Source organism: Rhincodon typus, chromosome 17, assembly GCF_021869965.1.
Source record: "Rhincodon typus isolate 14 chromosome 17, sRhiTyp1.1, whole genome shotgun sequence".
Taxonomy (NCBI): Eukaryota; Metazoa; Chordata; class Chondrichthyes; order Orectolobiformes; family Rhincodontidae; genus Rhincodon; species Rhincodon typus.
This window is the reverse complement of record NC_063348.1, coordinates 1,994,517-2,011,911: the sequence shown is the minus strand read 5'-3', so window position 1 is coordinate 2,011,911 and position 17,395 is coordinate 1,994,517. Positions and strand designations below refer to the sequence as shown.

Genomic DNA, 17,395 nt, shown 5'->3' with positions numbered 1-17,395 from the left:
CCATAAGCCTCAGCACTTAACATTTAATTCTTCTATCATAAGAATCATGTGCTGAAAATTAAACTTGGAATGAACATTTGCAAAAAAATCTAATTGTTAATAAAAGTAAATTGATGTTCTTTCTTTTACTGACAGTGTGTGTGAGAATGGGAACCTCAAGTGCACCGGTCAGGACCCTCAAGGTAAGAGCAAAGATGTCTCAGTGTTTAATTATATTTGAGTAATTATATAGGTGTATATCATACCAACTAGAAAAATGTGTAGTTAACTGGAGTGTCTTGGGTTGAAGCAGTTTAGAGGATGTCAAGGAAGCGGCAACGAAGAAGGAGGAACAAGGAGATGGAGCAGCGTGAGGATTGGAAAAGGCGGGAAGTATGTCATAAGTATGAGGAGAGGAGAGAAGATAATCCCTGAAATATCTGTATAATTATCGGTGTATATAAAATATTTTATCAATTGCACACTAGTATAATCCTCGGTTGAGAAGGAATATCTTGTGAGCAAAGGTTAAACAGATGGGACTCGACATGTTGGAATTTAGAAAAATGAGAGGCTGTCTCATTAAAACATATATGATTTTTAAGGGGTTTAACAAGGTAAATACTGAGAGGATGTTTCCTGTCATGGGAGAGTCTGTGAGTTCTCTCAGAGGGTTGAGAATCTTTGGAAGACCTTGTCACAGAGGGCCATGAGGGCAAAGTGCTTGTGATATTTAAGGCTGAGATAGGGAATCAAGGGTTACGGCGAAAGGGTGGGAAAGTGGACATGAGGTGTGTCTTCAGATCAGCCATGACCTTATTGAATGGCGGAGGAGGCATGAGGGATGCCAAATGGTTTTATCCTGTTCCTATTTCTTATGGTCTTATGATTAGTGCATGAGTTTCTATGATAATAATTTTTCTATTCATTTATGGAGTGTGGGCATTGCTGGAAGATCATTTATTGTCTATTGCCCATGCATTTGAGGAAATGGAAGTAGCTGTCTTCTTAATATGATTTAAATGGCTTGTTAGACCTCATTAGAGGGAGCCTGGAAAGCTTTTTTATAACAGGATGGCAGGATTGAGGTAACTGTTGGTGATGAAAGACCACTTAAAACCAGTCCCGCCCTTGCTTCTGGCTGCCCTCCTTGCGATCCTACTCTGTGACCCCCTTCCTGCCATGACTCGGGTGCCTCGTCCATCCTTGATCCAGTTAGATCTCCTCCTATTCTTCTAAACTCCTGAGATTATAAGTATGAACTGCTAAATCTCCCTTCATAAGACAAACCCCTCATCTCTGCAATGAATCTAATGAACTTCCTCTGAACTGCCTCCAATACAACTATATTCCAACTCAAGTAAGGGGTCCAAAATTGTATGCAGTAGTCCAAGTGCAGTCTCACTACTGCCCAGTACAGTTGCAGTAACACTTCTCCACTTTTATATTCTGTTCCTTTAGCCATAAATACCAAAATTCCATTTGCTTTCCTTATTACCTGCTGAACCTGCAATTTTTCTGCAATTCATGGCATACACTTAACCACGTTAAACTTCATCTGCCAAATCTCAGCCATTCACCTAGCCTATCTATTACTATTTGTAAATTTCTTACTTCTTCATTGCAATTTACTGTCTTACCTATTTTGGCATGATCTGCAATTTTGGCTATCATACTTTTTATCCCTCCATCCTAGTCATTAATGTAGATTGTAAATAGTTGAGGCCCGAAGACCAAACCCTGTGGCACCCTCTAGTTGCATCTTGCCAACCAGAAAAAGACCTATTTATCCTCATTCACTGCTTTCTGTTGATTAGCCAATTCTCTATCCAAGCTAATACATTAGTGCTAACCTAATGTGATCTTATCTTGTGTATTAACCTTTTGTGCAGCTACTTATCAAATACCTTCTGGAAGCCCAGATGTACATTTTACAGGATCCTGATTATTTGGATTGCTTCTTACATCTTCAAACAATAAGTCAAATATGATTTACCCTTCATAAGGGCATGTTGACTCTGATTAATTGTATTTTGACTTTTCAAATGTCCTGTTATTTCATCCTTAATAATAGTTTCCCAAATTTTTTCTGATGGCACATGTTAAACTAACTGGTCTGTAGTTTCCTACTTTCTGCCTCCTTCCTTTTCCTGCATCCAGGAAGTTTTGGAATATAATAATCAATGGACCCATTATCTCTGCTTTCACTTCCTTTTAAGACCCTAGGCATAAGGGGATATAAAAATGTCTAATGGAAAGGAAAGGCACACTTGGAAGTTTGCGGGGTTGCTTTTAAAGCAAAACACTTGCCTTGAATAGAAATTTTAGCCCTTAACTTTATTTCCTTACCTATTGGACATAGCCTGCAACTAGTTACACCTTGAAAACCTTTCTCAACTATCTATAAATTAACTGTGAATAAGATTTCAACGTATATCATCTGACCACATTACACATGTCCTCGAGGGGCATAAGAGGTGTTGTGTGCAAATAAGAATACATTTATAGTTTGATTTCCATTACAGAATATTGATAGAGATTTCATTAAATTTCTGAATTTAATAAGTAACATAAATATTAAGTTGATAATCTTAAGTGTTGTTCTTCCTGGTGTCAAATTTTTCCATTATTTTCTCTATTCATTTTTGTTATAGGTATTGTTAGGTAGATTTATCGTGCTTCCTAATTGAGGTGCTGATGCATCTTAATTTTACTTGCAAACTCTTCAGCCTGTACTGGAGAAACTTCAGTAGTCCATCTCACACTACTTTTTTGCCTTCCAAATTGCATTAAATTTTCTTTACATGTTATATAGAAATAAGGACAAATATAATATCTTTAAATGACAAATAAATTACACAAGGATATCCTGGCCCCTTTGCCCCTTGCCTTCTAATCTTTGTTCATCAGAAGACAAAGCATTGTCTTCAGTTCTTGGCTCTAGCTCACAGGAAGCCAACTTATAATATAATAAAAGTTGATGTTTGTGTCCAATTCCTGACAACTATATCATTTTATAATTCCCATGTTAATATTTGTATTGGAAACTGCCAATATTAATTTTGTATGCTGTACTTAACACTTGAGTCTGTTGAGTTACAACAGCACCACAACTACTGTCAGGTATAATTACAGTGTGATCATTTTACGTAGGAATTTATAACATAAATGTATAAAAATAAAGACAGAGTATATGAATTTTAAAATGAGCACAGTTACAATTATGTGTCATCATCCGTTTATCCCCTCTTCTCACCGTCTCTCCCTGATGTCTGTTCTTGATATTTATTCTTGTGTAAATGTCTCTGGAAATTGTTTAGTATAAGATATGTACATTTGAATATTATGCACATAATTCAATATTTAATTGGAAAATAACTATATTTGAACAGTGTAGCACAGAAATGTTTTGAAACTGATGAACAAGCCTTTCTTTTCAGAACATTGCTATCCTCCTAAAGTTTACTTTAACTGTGAAAATGCACAAGAAAGTGAATATGGAGCTGCATGTGCACAAACATGTCAGATGCTTGCTGCAGAAGGTCAATGTGTAAGTAGGCAAATATTTTGTATGATTAACATATCTGATTAAACAATGAAAGTTGTCTTCATGCAGTATATTGTACAATTTAAGTTAATTATTTTCCATTATATTCGATTCAATTTCCTCAGTTAACAACAAAATGTGTATCTGGTTGTATATGTCCGGATGGTCTGGTGCTGGATGAGGGAAAAGGTTGTGTTCACCCTGACAATTGTTCGTGTGAATATGGTGGGCATTCATATGTACGGGATGAGGTAATTGTGAAGGACTGTATGAAGTGGTAAGAAATTTTTTACTTCTAGCTTCTTAATGACCACTGGACATGCAGTAGCAGCAGCTACGTTGTATTCAAAAAAAAAACAAATGTCCTGTTATCTATTTTTCACAGTCTTAGTTAAAGGAAATTTGTTAGCCAATACATCCTGTTGTTATTCAACAATTGCCATGAAATCATTTGTTCCCACATGAATTATTGAAACACGGTAATGGGAACCCAACTGAATAGTTACTGGAAAATTAACTGCTATGATAATACATTGTTCCTTCAGTATACCATTACAACATCAGATTAAGTGCATGTGACCTGATAGCATTTCAATCCTTCAATCATCTTCTTTAAATCTACTTGTATAAATAACAGTTTCAGTGCTATTTAAAAGTTTTAATGTGACTGGGAGTGAACAAGGCAGGCAAGAAAATAGATAGATATTTGAATAAATTCGAAATAGTTTCCTGAAACTGAAAGACTTAAAACTAACAAAGGAGCAAATATTATGATCTAAATTGGTATTAGGTATTGGACAAGTCAGACCCTAGAGTGAAACCTAATTGATCATATTTTGCTTTGTTTTAGCTTTAACAAAGTGGTGTCTTGCTGAATCAAAAGAATGCAATATCTCACATCTTGCTTTAACAATAAAACAGAACATTATTAAGAAAAGAAATGGTAAAATAAAATGAGCCAAATTAAATACTTCTAATTCAAATTCAAAAATTTTTCAGCACACAGTGCAAGTATAATCCTTTTCATCCCAAAACACACCTTTATAAATTGAAAAGAGAAGTAACTTTTGTATAGTACTGAAAACACGCTCTAGTACAACATGCAAAAACACACTGTGCATAATACCCAAAACATCACTCATGCAGTACACCAGCAGCCTTGTCTCTCACATATCTATAGGTTTAAGGCACTTGTGACTTCAACTTTTAGACTGGAATTGCATATAACTTATTTCTGGAACTTTTTATGCATCTAACTTGAACATGCTTAGATTCAAGTAGACCCTTCAGCTTTTACCCAGCACTTGTATCTCAGCCCAACATTAACTCTGCTCTAAAACAATCAAGTTTGATTACGTCCTTTCCCTCACAAGAGAACAGAGGTATGTAAGCACTACACCAATGGACTGCACAGCACTGCTCAAAACTTAATGTAGAACTCTCCCTCTAAATGATGGGTGTTTCCCTTAAGCTGAAAAAAAAATTCCTTGACCTTCTAAACTGGAGCTTGTTTATATTATTCTATTGTAAAACTCTATGAAAGTACAGAAAAGTCTATGAATGTACAGGGCAGCACGTGTGGCACAGTGGTTAGCACTGCTGCGTCACAGTGCCAGGGACCAGGGTTCGATTCCAGCCTCGGGCGACTGTCTGTGTGGAGTTTGCACATTTTCCCTGTGTCTGCGTGGGTTTCCTCCCGGTGCTCCGGTTTCCTCCCACAGTCCAAAGATGTGCAGGTTAGGTGGAATGGCCATGCTAAATTGCCCATAGTGTTCAGGGAGGTGTTGATTAGGTGGGTTATAGGGGGATGGGTCTGGGTGGGATGCTCTGAGGTTCAATGTGGATTTGTTGGGCTGAAGGGCGTGTTTCCACACTGTAGGGATTCTATGATTAAAACCCTATTAATTCTAAAGCTATGCCTCAAAAAAAAACTTGGAAAAGAAATTACCATGGCTGTAGAAATACAAGGTCATTATTAACTTCAGAAACACAGAAAACCTACATGTTAGTAACTCAAAAAACAAAACCAAAATTTACATAAAACAGCCTGCATCACACAGGTAATACTCAAATTAATTATGAACAAGCAATAATGCATGAAATAGAAAAGAAGGAAGCATTTTAGGAATGGGATTATAATTAAATTTAGTCACGCAACAGAACTGGAGGTTACAAACAAAGATTTTGTGATAAAACTAAGATATTGCTGAAAGAATAAGGAAATGAATCAAATCAATAGGTTTGGAGATATTGATACTTGTTAGACCTATGACAGACAATATATTTTAAAAGGTAATTAGTGGATCAGAACCCAAGTACTTTTATTTCTGAAATATAAAGGAGATATTTTTGAGGTAGCCACGAACGTTATCAAGAGCAATTAGGACTCTCGGCCAAGTATACATAATAAGGTTTGGCTGAGCCCAGATTTCCATCATGCTTTCTTTGTTGAAATAGGTGCACAAAAAGGTAAACATTACTGAATCAATAGATTTTCGCCCTTTTTTCTGTAATCTATTTTTATCATGGCACAATATTTATTTATACAAGTTAAGCATGTTATTTGTTTCTATTACTGATACTTTAAAGGTCTGGGTCATTGACACTTTTATGGCCCCATTGCAGAGCATTTTTTAAGAAGATATGAGTCACTGTTTTTAAGTATTTCCACACGTGCCACTGTTGTTATGTCTTTGATTACTTCTGCATATACTTGTTGAAACGGCATGGAAATGCTATGAGTTGGCGTGAAGAGTGTATAGTGCTATTGAGGGTCAGTGGAGGGCAGGGCTGGAAATGGAAGATGTGAGTATCCATTTGGGTATGAAGGGAAGCTTGGTCAGGGAGTGATTTGGGGGCTGGTGTTTAGCATGAATGGCATGATGCGTCATTGGGAGTGGGTGAGTCATGAATTGGTATGAGTACCCATAAGTAAAATCTTTGTAAGTACCTTTCAGAGCTTCTCAGATCTATCTAAGGTTCACAACTCCTCCGAGTTACCTTGAAAAATTGGCTTAACTTCACAAAAAGTGTAGGGGCCTAAGATATGCCTGCAATGGAGTAAGCAGGTCGGAAGTGCAAACGTTTCTCCTGGGCCTATCAAAACCAGGACTCTGAGAAAAGGGTGGAAATCAACAAATCATGTCCTATTCCATCCCCAGAATCTTTGGAAAATTCCATTTTAATGTTGACTATTATATTAATTTTAAAGTACCACACTTAAACAGAACACAGAATCTTTGACTAAAGTCTTGTGAACGTTCATCAAGATGACACAAGGGATGAAGGCACTTAACTGCAGTGAGTGGATAAACCTACAGGATGCTATGGTGTGTTTAAGCAATGAGAAGTTTAATATGATAGTTAAGGAAACGCCTTCACTCAGGTGGGCAAATGCAGAATAAAGAGACATGGATGTGATTTTCATTGTCATTTTCAACCAAATGACATTGAAATTCTGAAGAAGCTAGACCCAAAACGTCAGCTTTCCTGCTCCTCTGATGCTGCTTGGCCTGCTGTGTTCATCCAGCTCTACACCTTGTTATCTCAGATTCTCCAGCATCAGCAGTTCCTACTATCTCTGTAATGAAATTATGTTAGAACAATTTTTAAGGAGGAATGTTGGTGTTGGTCGATTTATGTGAAGGGATTTCATAATTAACTACATCGGTTTTTCCAGAACCATGATTTTAAACAAGCATGCCCCTCTGGGAGTATTATTGGAGGTCTGTTTGAATTGTCCAGGTTAATAATGAGCGAGCAAAAAAATTGAACAGCATTATTTGCTTTTGGTTTTAGAACAGTCAAGAATTAATTTTAGCTAAGAAAAACTGAAGAGTTTAAAAAGGTTTTGGGCACCTCCAAGAAGAACTGAGTGGAGTCAGAACTCAATATAGTCTGTCCTTGATAAAGGACATTATTCAAGCAGTTAGGGAATACTTATATTGGAAAGGTTTTGGCCTGTGAAACTTGCTGTTGTGCGTCTTAAAATGTATTAGGGGTAGCTAAGTCCCTGGGTCCTGATGAGATCTATCCCAGAATATTGGGGGAGGCAAGAGAACAAATTGGAGAATTGACAGACATCTTTGCATCCTCTTTGGTCACAGGTGAGGTCCCCAAGGACTGGAGAAAAGCCAATGTTGTCCCATTGTTTAAGAAGGGTAACAGGGATAATCCTGGAATTTACAGGCCTGTGAGTCTCATGTCGGTGGTAGGGAAATTTATTGGAAAAGATTCACAGGGACAAGATCTGTATGCATTTAGAAGCAAATGGACTTATTAGCAATAGACAGCATGGTTTTTTGGTGGAAGGATGCTTTTCAGAATGGAGGGTGGTGACTACTGGTGCTCTGCAGGAATCAGTGCTGGAACCTCTGCTATTCGTGATCTACATAAATGATTTCAAGGAAAAGGTAGCTGGTCTAATTAGTAAGGTTGCCGACAATACAAAGATTGGTACCGTTGTGGATAGTGAGGAGGATTGTCAGAGGATACAGCGGGATATAGATCAGTTGGAGGCGGGGCAGAAAAATGGCAGATGGAATGTAATCCGGACAAATGTGAAGTGATGCATCTTAGAAGGTCAAGTACAGGTGGAAATTATACAGTGAATGGCAGAACTCTTAGGAGTATTGATATGCAGAAGGATCTGGGTGTGCAGGTCCACACAACGTGGCAGTGCAGGTCCATAGGGTAGTAAAAAAACCCTTGGCATACTTGCCTTCATTGAAAGGGGCATTGAGTATAAGGATAGACAAGTTATGCTGCAGCTTTATAGAACTTCAGTTAGGCCACACTTGAAACTGCATACAGTTCTGGTCACCACACTACCAGAAGGATGTGGATGCTTTTGAGAGGGTACAGAAAAGGTTTACCAGCATGTTGCCTGGTATGGGGGATTTTTGTTCTGAAGAAAGGTTGGATAGACTCGGGTTTATTTTCACTGGAACACAGGAAGTTGAAGGATGACCTGATAGAAGTTTATAAGTTTGTGAATGGCATGCATAGAGTGGAAAGTATGAGGCTTTTTCCCCAGGGTAGAGGGATCCATTACTAGGGGGGACAGGTTCAAGTTGTAAGGGGGGATGTTTAAAAGATGTGTGGTGAGGGCTTTGAATAAATTTACAGAGGAGGTGGTGGAAGCAGACACAGGAGCACCGTTCAAGAATAGGAAGGGAATAGAGGGATACGGATCCTGTGAGTGAAGGCAATTTTATTAGGGAAGGGCAAAATATGGCGGCCCAGGCTTGGAGGGCTGAAGGGGCTGTTCCTGTACTGTATTGTTCTTTGTTCTTTGAAAGCAGAACAGTTTGGTTAGTTAACTGTATTGGTCATTCAAAGCTATGAACATTTAGATCTCAATTGTATGAGGATTCAAGAAAAAGACTGCATAGCTCGCAGGACCGGAACTGTGAAAAAATACAGCTAAGTCTCACCTTCCCATTTGATAGGAAAGGTTTTCGAATGACTGTGATGTGATGGTGTTGAGGGGTTAAATGGGAGTTTGGTTTGCCATGTGTTTGAAATATTTAGGTATTTGCTTTGGGTTATTTTATTTGTATTATTATTTATTATTTTCATAACAGAATAGTCAAGGGGAAAACTTATGAAATGCTTTTGTATTTTTAAAATATTTTTCAATAAGATCTCACACTAAGAGTCATCGAATAATACTAGAGTATGTGGAATTGGGGTTAACATAGTGGTATTGTGATCCGAGCTGATGTTATGGCTAAACAAGTCAATTTCAGACTTAATTTTGATTTGTTTATATTTGATGATGTGATCTTTCAGTGAAACACAAGCACACAATGTTGCAGATTTGGTTTTAGCAATAAAACAAATTTATTACACAAAAGAAATGAGTATAAATTAGAATAAATCAAGCTATTTACAAATGACACAACTTGAAAGATTTTGGTAATGATGGTAAAGATGCAATCCTATTGATCTCAACATCAGTATTGTACGTACTTAAGTACTCGAGAGAGCTCCCTTTTCTGTCACATTTATAGGTTTGATGTAACTGTTTCTTTCGATTCCTAGTCTTGAGAGCTTGATAGCCTCTGCTTGATTGTTCCTACAAATGAGCTTGGATTTTATAGCATCTAATAACTCTTGCAGGATTCTAACCAAACGTGCTGGTCTGGAATTTTCAAATTAACCCTTACACTAAGGTAACCCATTTCCTAACTGTTCTGATCTAATTCTTCTCTCCAATTGGAACCTTTTTTCATGTTTTTCCATCAAACTTTAACCAGGACTTCTGTGAACTGAAACCAAAAGTTTTGCAATCTATAGGCTTTTCCCCAAAGTGAAACAAAAATTCATTCCTGAATATTCTAAACATAAAGCAAGCTAATATATTTCAATTGTTTGCTCTATCTGATTGTAAAACTCTCACTATGCAAACAAATTTCTAATTATCAGTCCAGGAATCCTCTCTGTATCACATACTGTTTTTAAAAATTTATTGCTGATGAAAGTTTGAGAATACCTATACACCTTCATACAGAGAGACCAAAACTCAATGCCCTTAGTTCAAAATCTAAACTTTAAAGTAAATTAATAAATGACAATAATATGGTACTAATCACACACCTTACATCAGTGTGTGAATTGGAAATTTGTTCATAGACAGAAAACTGAGTATGAATCAACAGGTTATTCTCAGGTTGAAGGCTGTAGGATTTTGCAGTGATCTGTATTAGAGCCCCAGCTGTTCCAATCTGTATCAGTAGTTTGGATATAGGGAACCAAGTATAATATATCCACATCTGATGAATCAACAGCTATGTGGGAATGTGTTTTAGGAAAATACAAAAAGGCTTTATAAGGATTTAGGGAGGCGGAGTAAGTGGCAAGATCATGGCAAAACTCTTAAGGTCTCTTAAAGTCAATCTGGAGAAATTGAACTCACTCAACTGCTCAGGAAACTCTTGGTTAACTATTAAGTTGACAGCCTGACTCACAGTCATAGAATGCCTACTGCATGGATGCAGACCATTCAGCCCATTGAGTCCAACTGACACTCTGAAGAGCATTCTGCTCAGACCCACTCCCCTACCCTATCTCTGCAACCCTGCATTTCCCATGGCTAATCCACCTAACCTGCACATCTATGGACTGTGGGAGGAAACCGGATCAGCTGGTAGAAACCCACATAGGCATGGGGAGAATGCGCAAACTCCATGCTGACAGTTGCCTGAGCGTGGAATTGTACCTGGGTCCCCCTCTCTGTGAGGCAGCAGTGCTAGCCATTGAGCGACCATACCACCAGTGATTTTTCCCTCTCTCCCTAGCACTGAACCCAAATCCCCAGAATCCTTCAACAATGGTTGTTGCTGCTGCTGGCTTCGATATTGCTTGTACAGGACTCCTTTTTCATTAGAGAGTTCTCCTGTCCAGGAATCTGCCATGCAGAACTGATCTAGAGGTAGCAGCGAATTTTTTATTCCTATGTCTGAAACTATTGCGTACCCTGTTCAGACTTAGAACATAGAACATAGAATCCCTACAGTGTGGAAACAGGCCCTTCAGCCCGACAAGTCCAACAAGTCCACACCGACCCTTGGTGCCTCCCACCCAGACCCATCCCCCCACAAACCCCCCCCCCCACCCAACCCCTAACACCCTTGGCAATTTAGCTTGGCCAATTCACCTACCCTGCACATCTTTGGACTGTGGGAGGAAACCAGAGCAAACCCACGCAGACACGGGGAGAATGTGCAAACTCCACACAGACAGTTGCCCGAGGGTGGAATTGAACACGGGTTCCTAGCACTATGAGGCAGCAGTGCTAACCACTGAGCCACCGTGCCTCCCTACTCTCCTGGATGCATTTTAAAAATTCCACCCCATCTAACCCTTTCATACTAAGGTGATCCCAATTAATGTTAGCAAAGTTGAAATCCCCTACAACTACAACTCTGTTTCTCTCACAACTTTCTGTGATTTGCCAACATATCTGCTCCTCTATTTCCCTCTGAGGCCTGTAGTCTAATCCCTTCACTTCACCTGATGAAGGACCAGCACTTTGAAGCTTGCGATTTCAAATAAACCTGTTGGACTATAGCCTGGTGTTGTGACTCCTGACTTAATCCCACTAAAGTAACTGCTTCTTTCTTATTTCTAAACTGTACCCAGATGGGCTTATTTGAAGACACTTCCAGGACACCCTCCCTCATTACTGCAGTGATGTTTTACTTTATCAATAATGCAATGCCCCGACCTTTCTTACATTCCTGCCCTGCTATCGTCCCTGAAACTTCTATAATCTGGAATGTTGAGCTGCCACTGCTGTCCTTCCTTAAAATTGATACAGTTTAGCTTTCTGAACCTCCCTGTGTCTATCTTGCCCATGTTTCTGCACCTACAGGATTGTCCTAGCATTCCTTCAATATCTGATTGGACTTTGATCCAGCTTTACATCGGGTTTTATTTGTGTCCAATGCCCCGGCCAAATTAGTTTAAAATCTTTCCAATAGTGTAAGCAAACTTCCTAGCAAGGATATTAGACCCGTTCCAGTTCAGGTGCAAACTGTTTTGCCCATTTATCCCAGAAACTGTCCCAATGATCTAAATACCTAAGACCCCTCCTCCTTAACCACCCCTTTAGTCACAGCCCCTTCATCTGACCTATCTTCCTATTCCTATACACAGCAGCATATTTCAATGGATTTATTTCAGAGATCACAACCTTAGTCATCTTCCTCTTTAAAATGTTACCTAACTCTCTAAATTCCAGTTGCAGTACCTCACTTTGTTTTTTTACCCATGTCATTGGTATCGGCATGTACCACGGTTACTGGCTATTCAACGTCCACCTTCCGAATGCTCTGTAGCCTCTCTGAGACATCCCTGAGATGCAACATACCATTTGAGAGTCTCATTTGCTGCCACAGAGCCACCCGTCAGTTCCCCTTATACTTGAGTCCTTTATCACTAAAGCTCTCCCATTTCCTCCCTTGCTGTGCAGCAGAGCCAAGTGTGATGCCACAAACTTGGCTGAGGCCATTTTCCCTTGAGAGGCCATCCCCAGAAGTACTGAACATGGTATATCTGTTGAGAGGGGAAGGGCCACAGGGAACTCTTGCACTACCAGTCCATATTTACTAGTCTTCCTGGTGGTCACCCAGTGCTTTTCAACCTGTATATCCCTTACTTTTGCTGTGACCAGCTTGCTAAATGTGCTGTCCAAGACATCCTCAGCGTCATGGTTGATCCTTGGCTCCACCCACTACATGCAGCCAATCAGGAGCTGAAGCTGAACATACTGAACTATAGCATTAAGATAGGATCAGCCAGGAACTTACTTAATTGCAGAGCAGGTCCAACTCTTGCTCATATGTTTAAATGTTACTATGTTCCAGGGAAAATTGAGGGCAAACACATATCAGGTTATTCACTCCCTCAATGACAGAGCAGCCCACTTCAATAGCTTTATCAATACAAGCAAGGAGCAGAGAGAAGGATCCCCACAACTCTATGCCATTCTTGTCCTCCCCAAGTGGATGCCATCAAGGCAGTATATTAATCATGGGTGATTTTAAGCTTCATGTAGATTTGGAAAATCAAATTGGTGAAGATACCCATAATGAAGAATTCATAGAGTGTATTTGGGACATTTTCCTAGAACAATGTATTGTTGATGCAATCAGAATTAAGCAATTTTGGATCTGGCATTCTGTCATGAGGCAGGTTTAACAAAAGATCCCAGAATAAAAGGTCACTATGTTGGAAAGATTAATGCTGTTTTCTTTCCACAATGCTGTCAGAGCTGCTGTTTAAATTCTGTTTTTGTTTGTTTCAGAGTGAAAGAGCTTCTAGGGCACAATATGCATTATAGTGCAGAATATAGGATTCACTTTGAGAGTGAGGAACTTGGGTTGAAAACAACTGTGCTAAGTTTAAATAAGGGTAATTACATCAGGATGATGGCAGAGAAAGTGGATGCATTGGTTATATTTTTCCAAAAAAACTTGAACTCTGGAGAAGTACCAGAGGATTGGAAAACTGCCAATGTGACATCCCTATTGAAATAGGGGGGAAGCAAAAAGCAGGTAAGACCAATTAGTCTAACATCTATTGTTGGGTATTGGAATCAATTATTAAAGAAGTAATAGCGGTGCATTAGAAAATCATAATCTAATCTAGCTGAGTCATCATGGATTCATGAAAGTAATATCATGTCTGACCAATGTATTAGAATTTTTTTGAGTAAGTCTCAACAAGAGTTATTCGAGGGGAACCAGTATTTGTGTTGTATTTGGACTTCCATAAGCCATTTGCCAAGGTACCTCACAAAAGGTCAAGTCATAGGATAAGAGCCCGCATGTTAAAGGTGGTATATTGGCATAGATAGTGAATTGGCTAATGGGCAGGAAACAGTGAGTTAGGATAAAAGGTTCTTTTTCAGATTGGCGAGATATAACCAGTGGGGTTCCATAGGGGTCAGTGTTGGGACTGCATCTGTTTACAATATAAAATAGTGACTTGGAAGAAGGAACTGAATATACTCTAGACAAATTTGCAAGCAGCACAAAGGTAGGTGGGAAAGCAGGTTGTGAGAAGGGTACAGGCTGTTTACAGAGAGCTATTGATGGGTTAAGTAAGTGGGCAAAAAGTTGGTAAATCAAGAAAAATATGGGAAAATGTGAAGTTGTTCATTTTAGAAGTAAGAACAAGGGAATAATGTTATTTAAATGGAGAAAAACTGTAGGGAACTGCAACTTGCAGGGACTTGGGAGTACTTGTGCAGAAAACTGAGAAAGCTAGCGCATAGGTGCAACAGGTAATAAGGAAGACTAATAGAATGTTGGAGCCAATAAATGTGGAGCTGGAAAAGCACAGCAGGTCAGACAACGTCCGAGGAGCAGGAAAGTCAATCTTTCAGGCCAAAACCCTTCATCGGGACTGGGGACGGGGAAGGGGAGTCCATAAATAAATAGAGGGAGGGGGGGTGGGGCTGGGGGAAGGGTACGTAAGATGGAGATAGGTGTATGTAGGTAGGGGGTTCTTGTGGTTGGTCACTGGATGGGGTGGAGTGGATAGGTGAGTAGGAAGATGGACAGGTTGAGGGTGCGACCCACTCCCCTTGTGACATGTCCATCCTCAGCCTCCTTCACTGTCAGAGTGAGGCCAAACGTAAACTGGAGGAACAACACTTCATATTTTGCCTTGGGAGTTTACAGCCCAGTGCCTTGAATATTGACTTCACCAGCTTCAAAATCTCTCCTCCTCCAATCTATCCATCTTCCGACTCATCTATTTGCTACACCCTTCCCACTGACCAACTACAATAATCCCCTACCTGCAACACCAGCTTCTAAATCTCTCCACCCCGAGTTTTGGCTTTTATTTCAGGGGGATTGGAGAATAAGAGTAGGGAAGTCTCAATGCAACTGTACAAGGTGCGGGAAGACCAAATTTAGGGTACTGTGAGCACTTTTGCTCTCCTTATTTAAAAGATATTATTGGAAACAGCTCAGAGAAGGATCATGAGGATGATCCTGGGTATGGAGCAATTATCTTACGAGCAAATATTAAACATGTTGTAACACTAATCATTGCAGTTGAGAAGAATTGAGAGGTGATCTCATTGAAACATATAGTTCTCTTAAGGGGCTTGACAGGCCAAATGCCAAAAGAGTTTTTCCCTCAATGGGAGAGTCTAAGATCAGAGCACAGAGTCTCAGAATTAAGGGGCACCAATTTAAAGATAAGGAGGAATTTCTTCTCTCGGACAGTTGAGAATCTTTGGAACTCCTTGCCACAGAGAACCGAGGGGGGCAGAGTCTTGTGTATATTTACGGGTGAGATAGATAGATTCTTGATTAGTAGGGGAATCATGGGTTACAGGGAAAGGGCAGGAAAGTGGACGTGAGGATTGTCAGATCAGCCATGATCCTATTGAATGGTGGAGCTGGCTCCAGGAGCTGAATGGCCTACTTCATTTCCTATTTCTTATAGTCTTACAGCATTTCAAAAGACAATGAGGATCAGATTTGCCTTCTTATTACTCTTTATGTAAACTGCAAAGCTGCACTGTAGGAGGAATCCCCCAGAATGGAAAGCAAGACCACTATTTCACTAACATTTCCTCCTGCATTACTTGTTTCAGCGTTCAAATAAAGGGCTGGGTTCTTGTACATGCCAACACTATCAGAGAGTCAATTTCTACCTCCACATGTTGTGTGCCAGTTGGAATTCTTCCAGGCATTTTGTTCTCTAAATAGCCTTTACAAAGGCTGAAGCCTAATGGTTTTCACATGTGATTTGCTGTAACTTCTTTGAATTTTTCACTATCCTAAAAGCCTGGGAGCTCACTTACTGTATGAAAATACAACTGGTTTTAAAATATTTGACAGGACAATAGGAGAATTGTTGGGCAGGCTGCACTAATGCTTGCTTAGAAAATCTGTTCAAAGTAACATTGCTTTTTGTCAAGGAGGTGCATCTTTTAATATATAGATCTTTTTAATAATATACATCTTTTGACATCTGTGGTATGATTTTGCCTATTAACAGTTTCTGCAGTGGAGGAAAATGGAATTGCCACAGAAATGCAATGTGTCCTTCAACATGTATGGTTCACGGTGAAGGACATATCTCCACGTTTGACGGAAAGCAATATGTATTTGATGGAAATTGCGAATATATTTTAGTTCAGGTAAATGGTGATTAAATATTTTTCTCCTTCAGTTATCACTCCAGTTTGCAGCAACCATATTGTTTCCTGAAAGCAATAGTGGAGATAACAGTATATATCCAGTAGGCATTTCAAATGGCCAATTGTCAAATGAGGGCATGAACAATAGGCACGATGTCCATCACAAATAAATCCAAGATAGTAGGAACTGCAGATGCTGGAGAATCCGAGACAACAAGGTGCAGGGCTGGATGAACTGCTTGGCCTGCTGTGTTCATCCAGCCCTGCACCTTGTTGTCACAAATTAATCCAAATTGCCTTTACTCATTATTTTCCAAGAGGAATTATTAAATACTGATGAAGGTTGGAACAAGGAGTCATTGCTGTCTCTGGATCATATTAGTTACTTCAATTGAGAGTTTTCATGAATTTTAAGGTAATGGAGCATGTCTTAAGTGCTCATTAAATCGAAGTTAGGAACTGCATTCTTTTATGTTAAAAGTATTTGTAATTTTGTGAAATTGATAATTTTGTACATAAAGCATATCTTCTACCCATTTGTTTCTTTAGGATGCTTGTTCTGCAATGTACACACAGCCATCTTTCAAGATAGTAGCAGAAAATGTTATTTGTAGCCGCTCAAAAACAATTTGTACGAAGACTATAAAAGTTTACTTTGAGGTATTTCTGTACTACATATTTTCAATTATTCCATTTCATATAAGCATTAGGATTGAAATGAGGTGATTTAATTTAATTAGTTTAATTAATTTAATTAATTTACTTAATTTAATTTAATTAATCTTTAATTTAATTAGTACTTTTCAACTCGTCAGTTTTAGTGTGTGTACTGTTTGAGTTTTCATCCATCATCTCATGTCACTTTGTCAGCATATCCATACTTTCCTTTCTCTATGTATTTAGTTAACTTCCACTTAATGCATTATTTCCTGCCAAGCTGAAAAAGATGTGTATAAACCTAATCTCTGGTTTCTGTTAATGAGCCAACCTTCTACCCATACCAAAATGCTACCTCCTACACCATGAGTTTTCATTTCAGCAATAACTTTTAATGTGGAAAGTTATCACATGCATTTAGGAGGTCTTTGTATACTATATGCATTAATTCCCCTTTATCCTGAACATATGTGACCTCCTCAAAAAACTACAAAAGGTTGGTAAAAACATGATTTCTATTTGTTATGTATCACTGGCGTAGT

At 38.9% G+C, this 17,395-nt stretch overlaps 1 protein-coding gene across 1 annotated transcript in view; it reads left to right on the top strand.

The window, feature by feature from the left end:
* Nucleotides 1-17,395, top strand: part of LOC125485263 (mucin-6-like) — a 200,254-nt gene that overhangs the window by 113,598 nt on the left and 69,261 nt on the right. Inside the window, exon 8 of the mRNA XM_048607276.1 lies at nucleotides 136-182. Coding sequence (XP_048463233.1) covers nucleotides 136-182 — 47 coding nt within the window. The remainder of the gene's footprint in view (nucleotides 1-135; nucleotides 183-17,395) is intronic.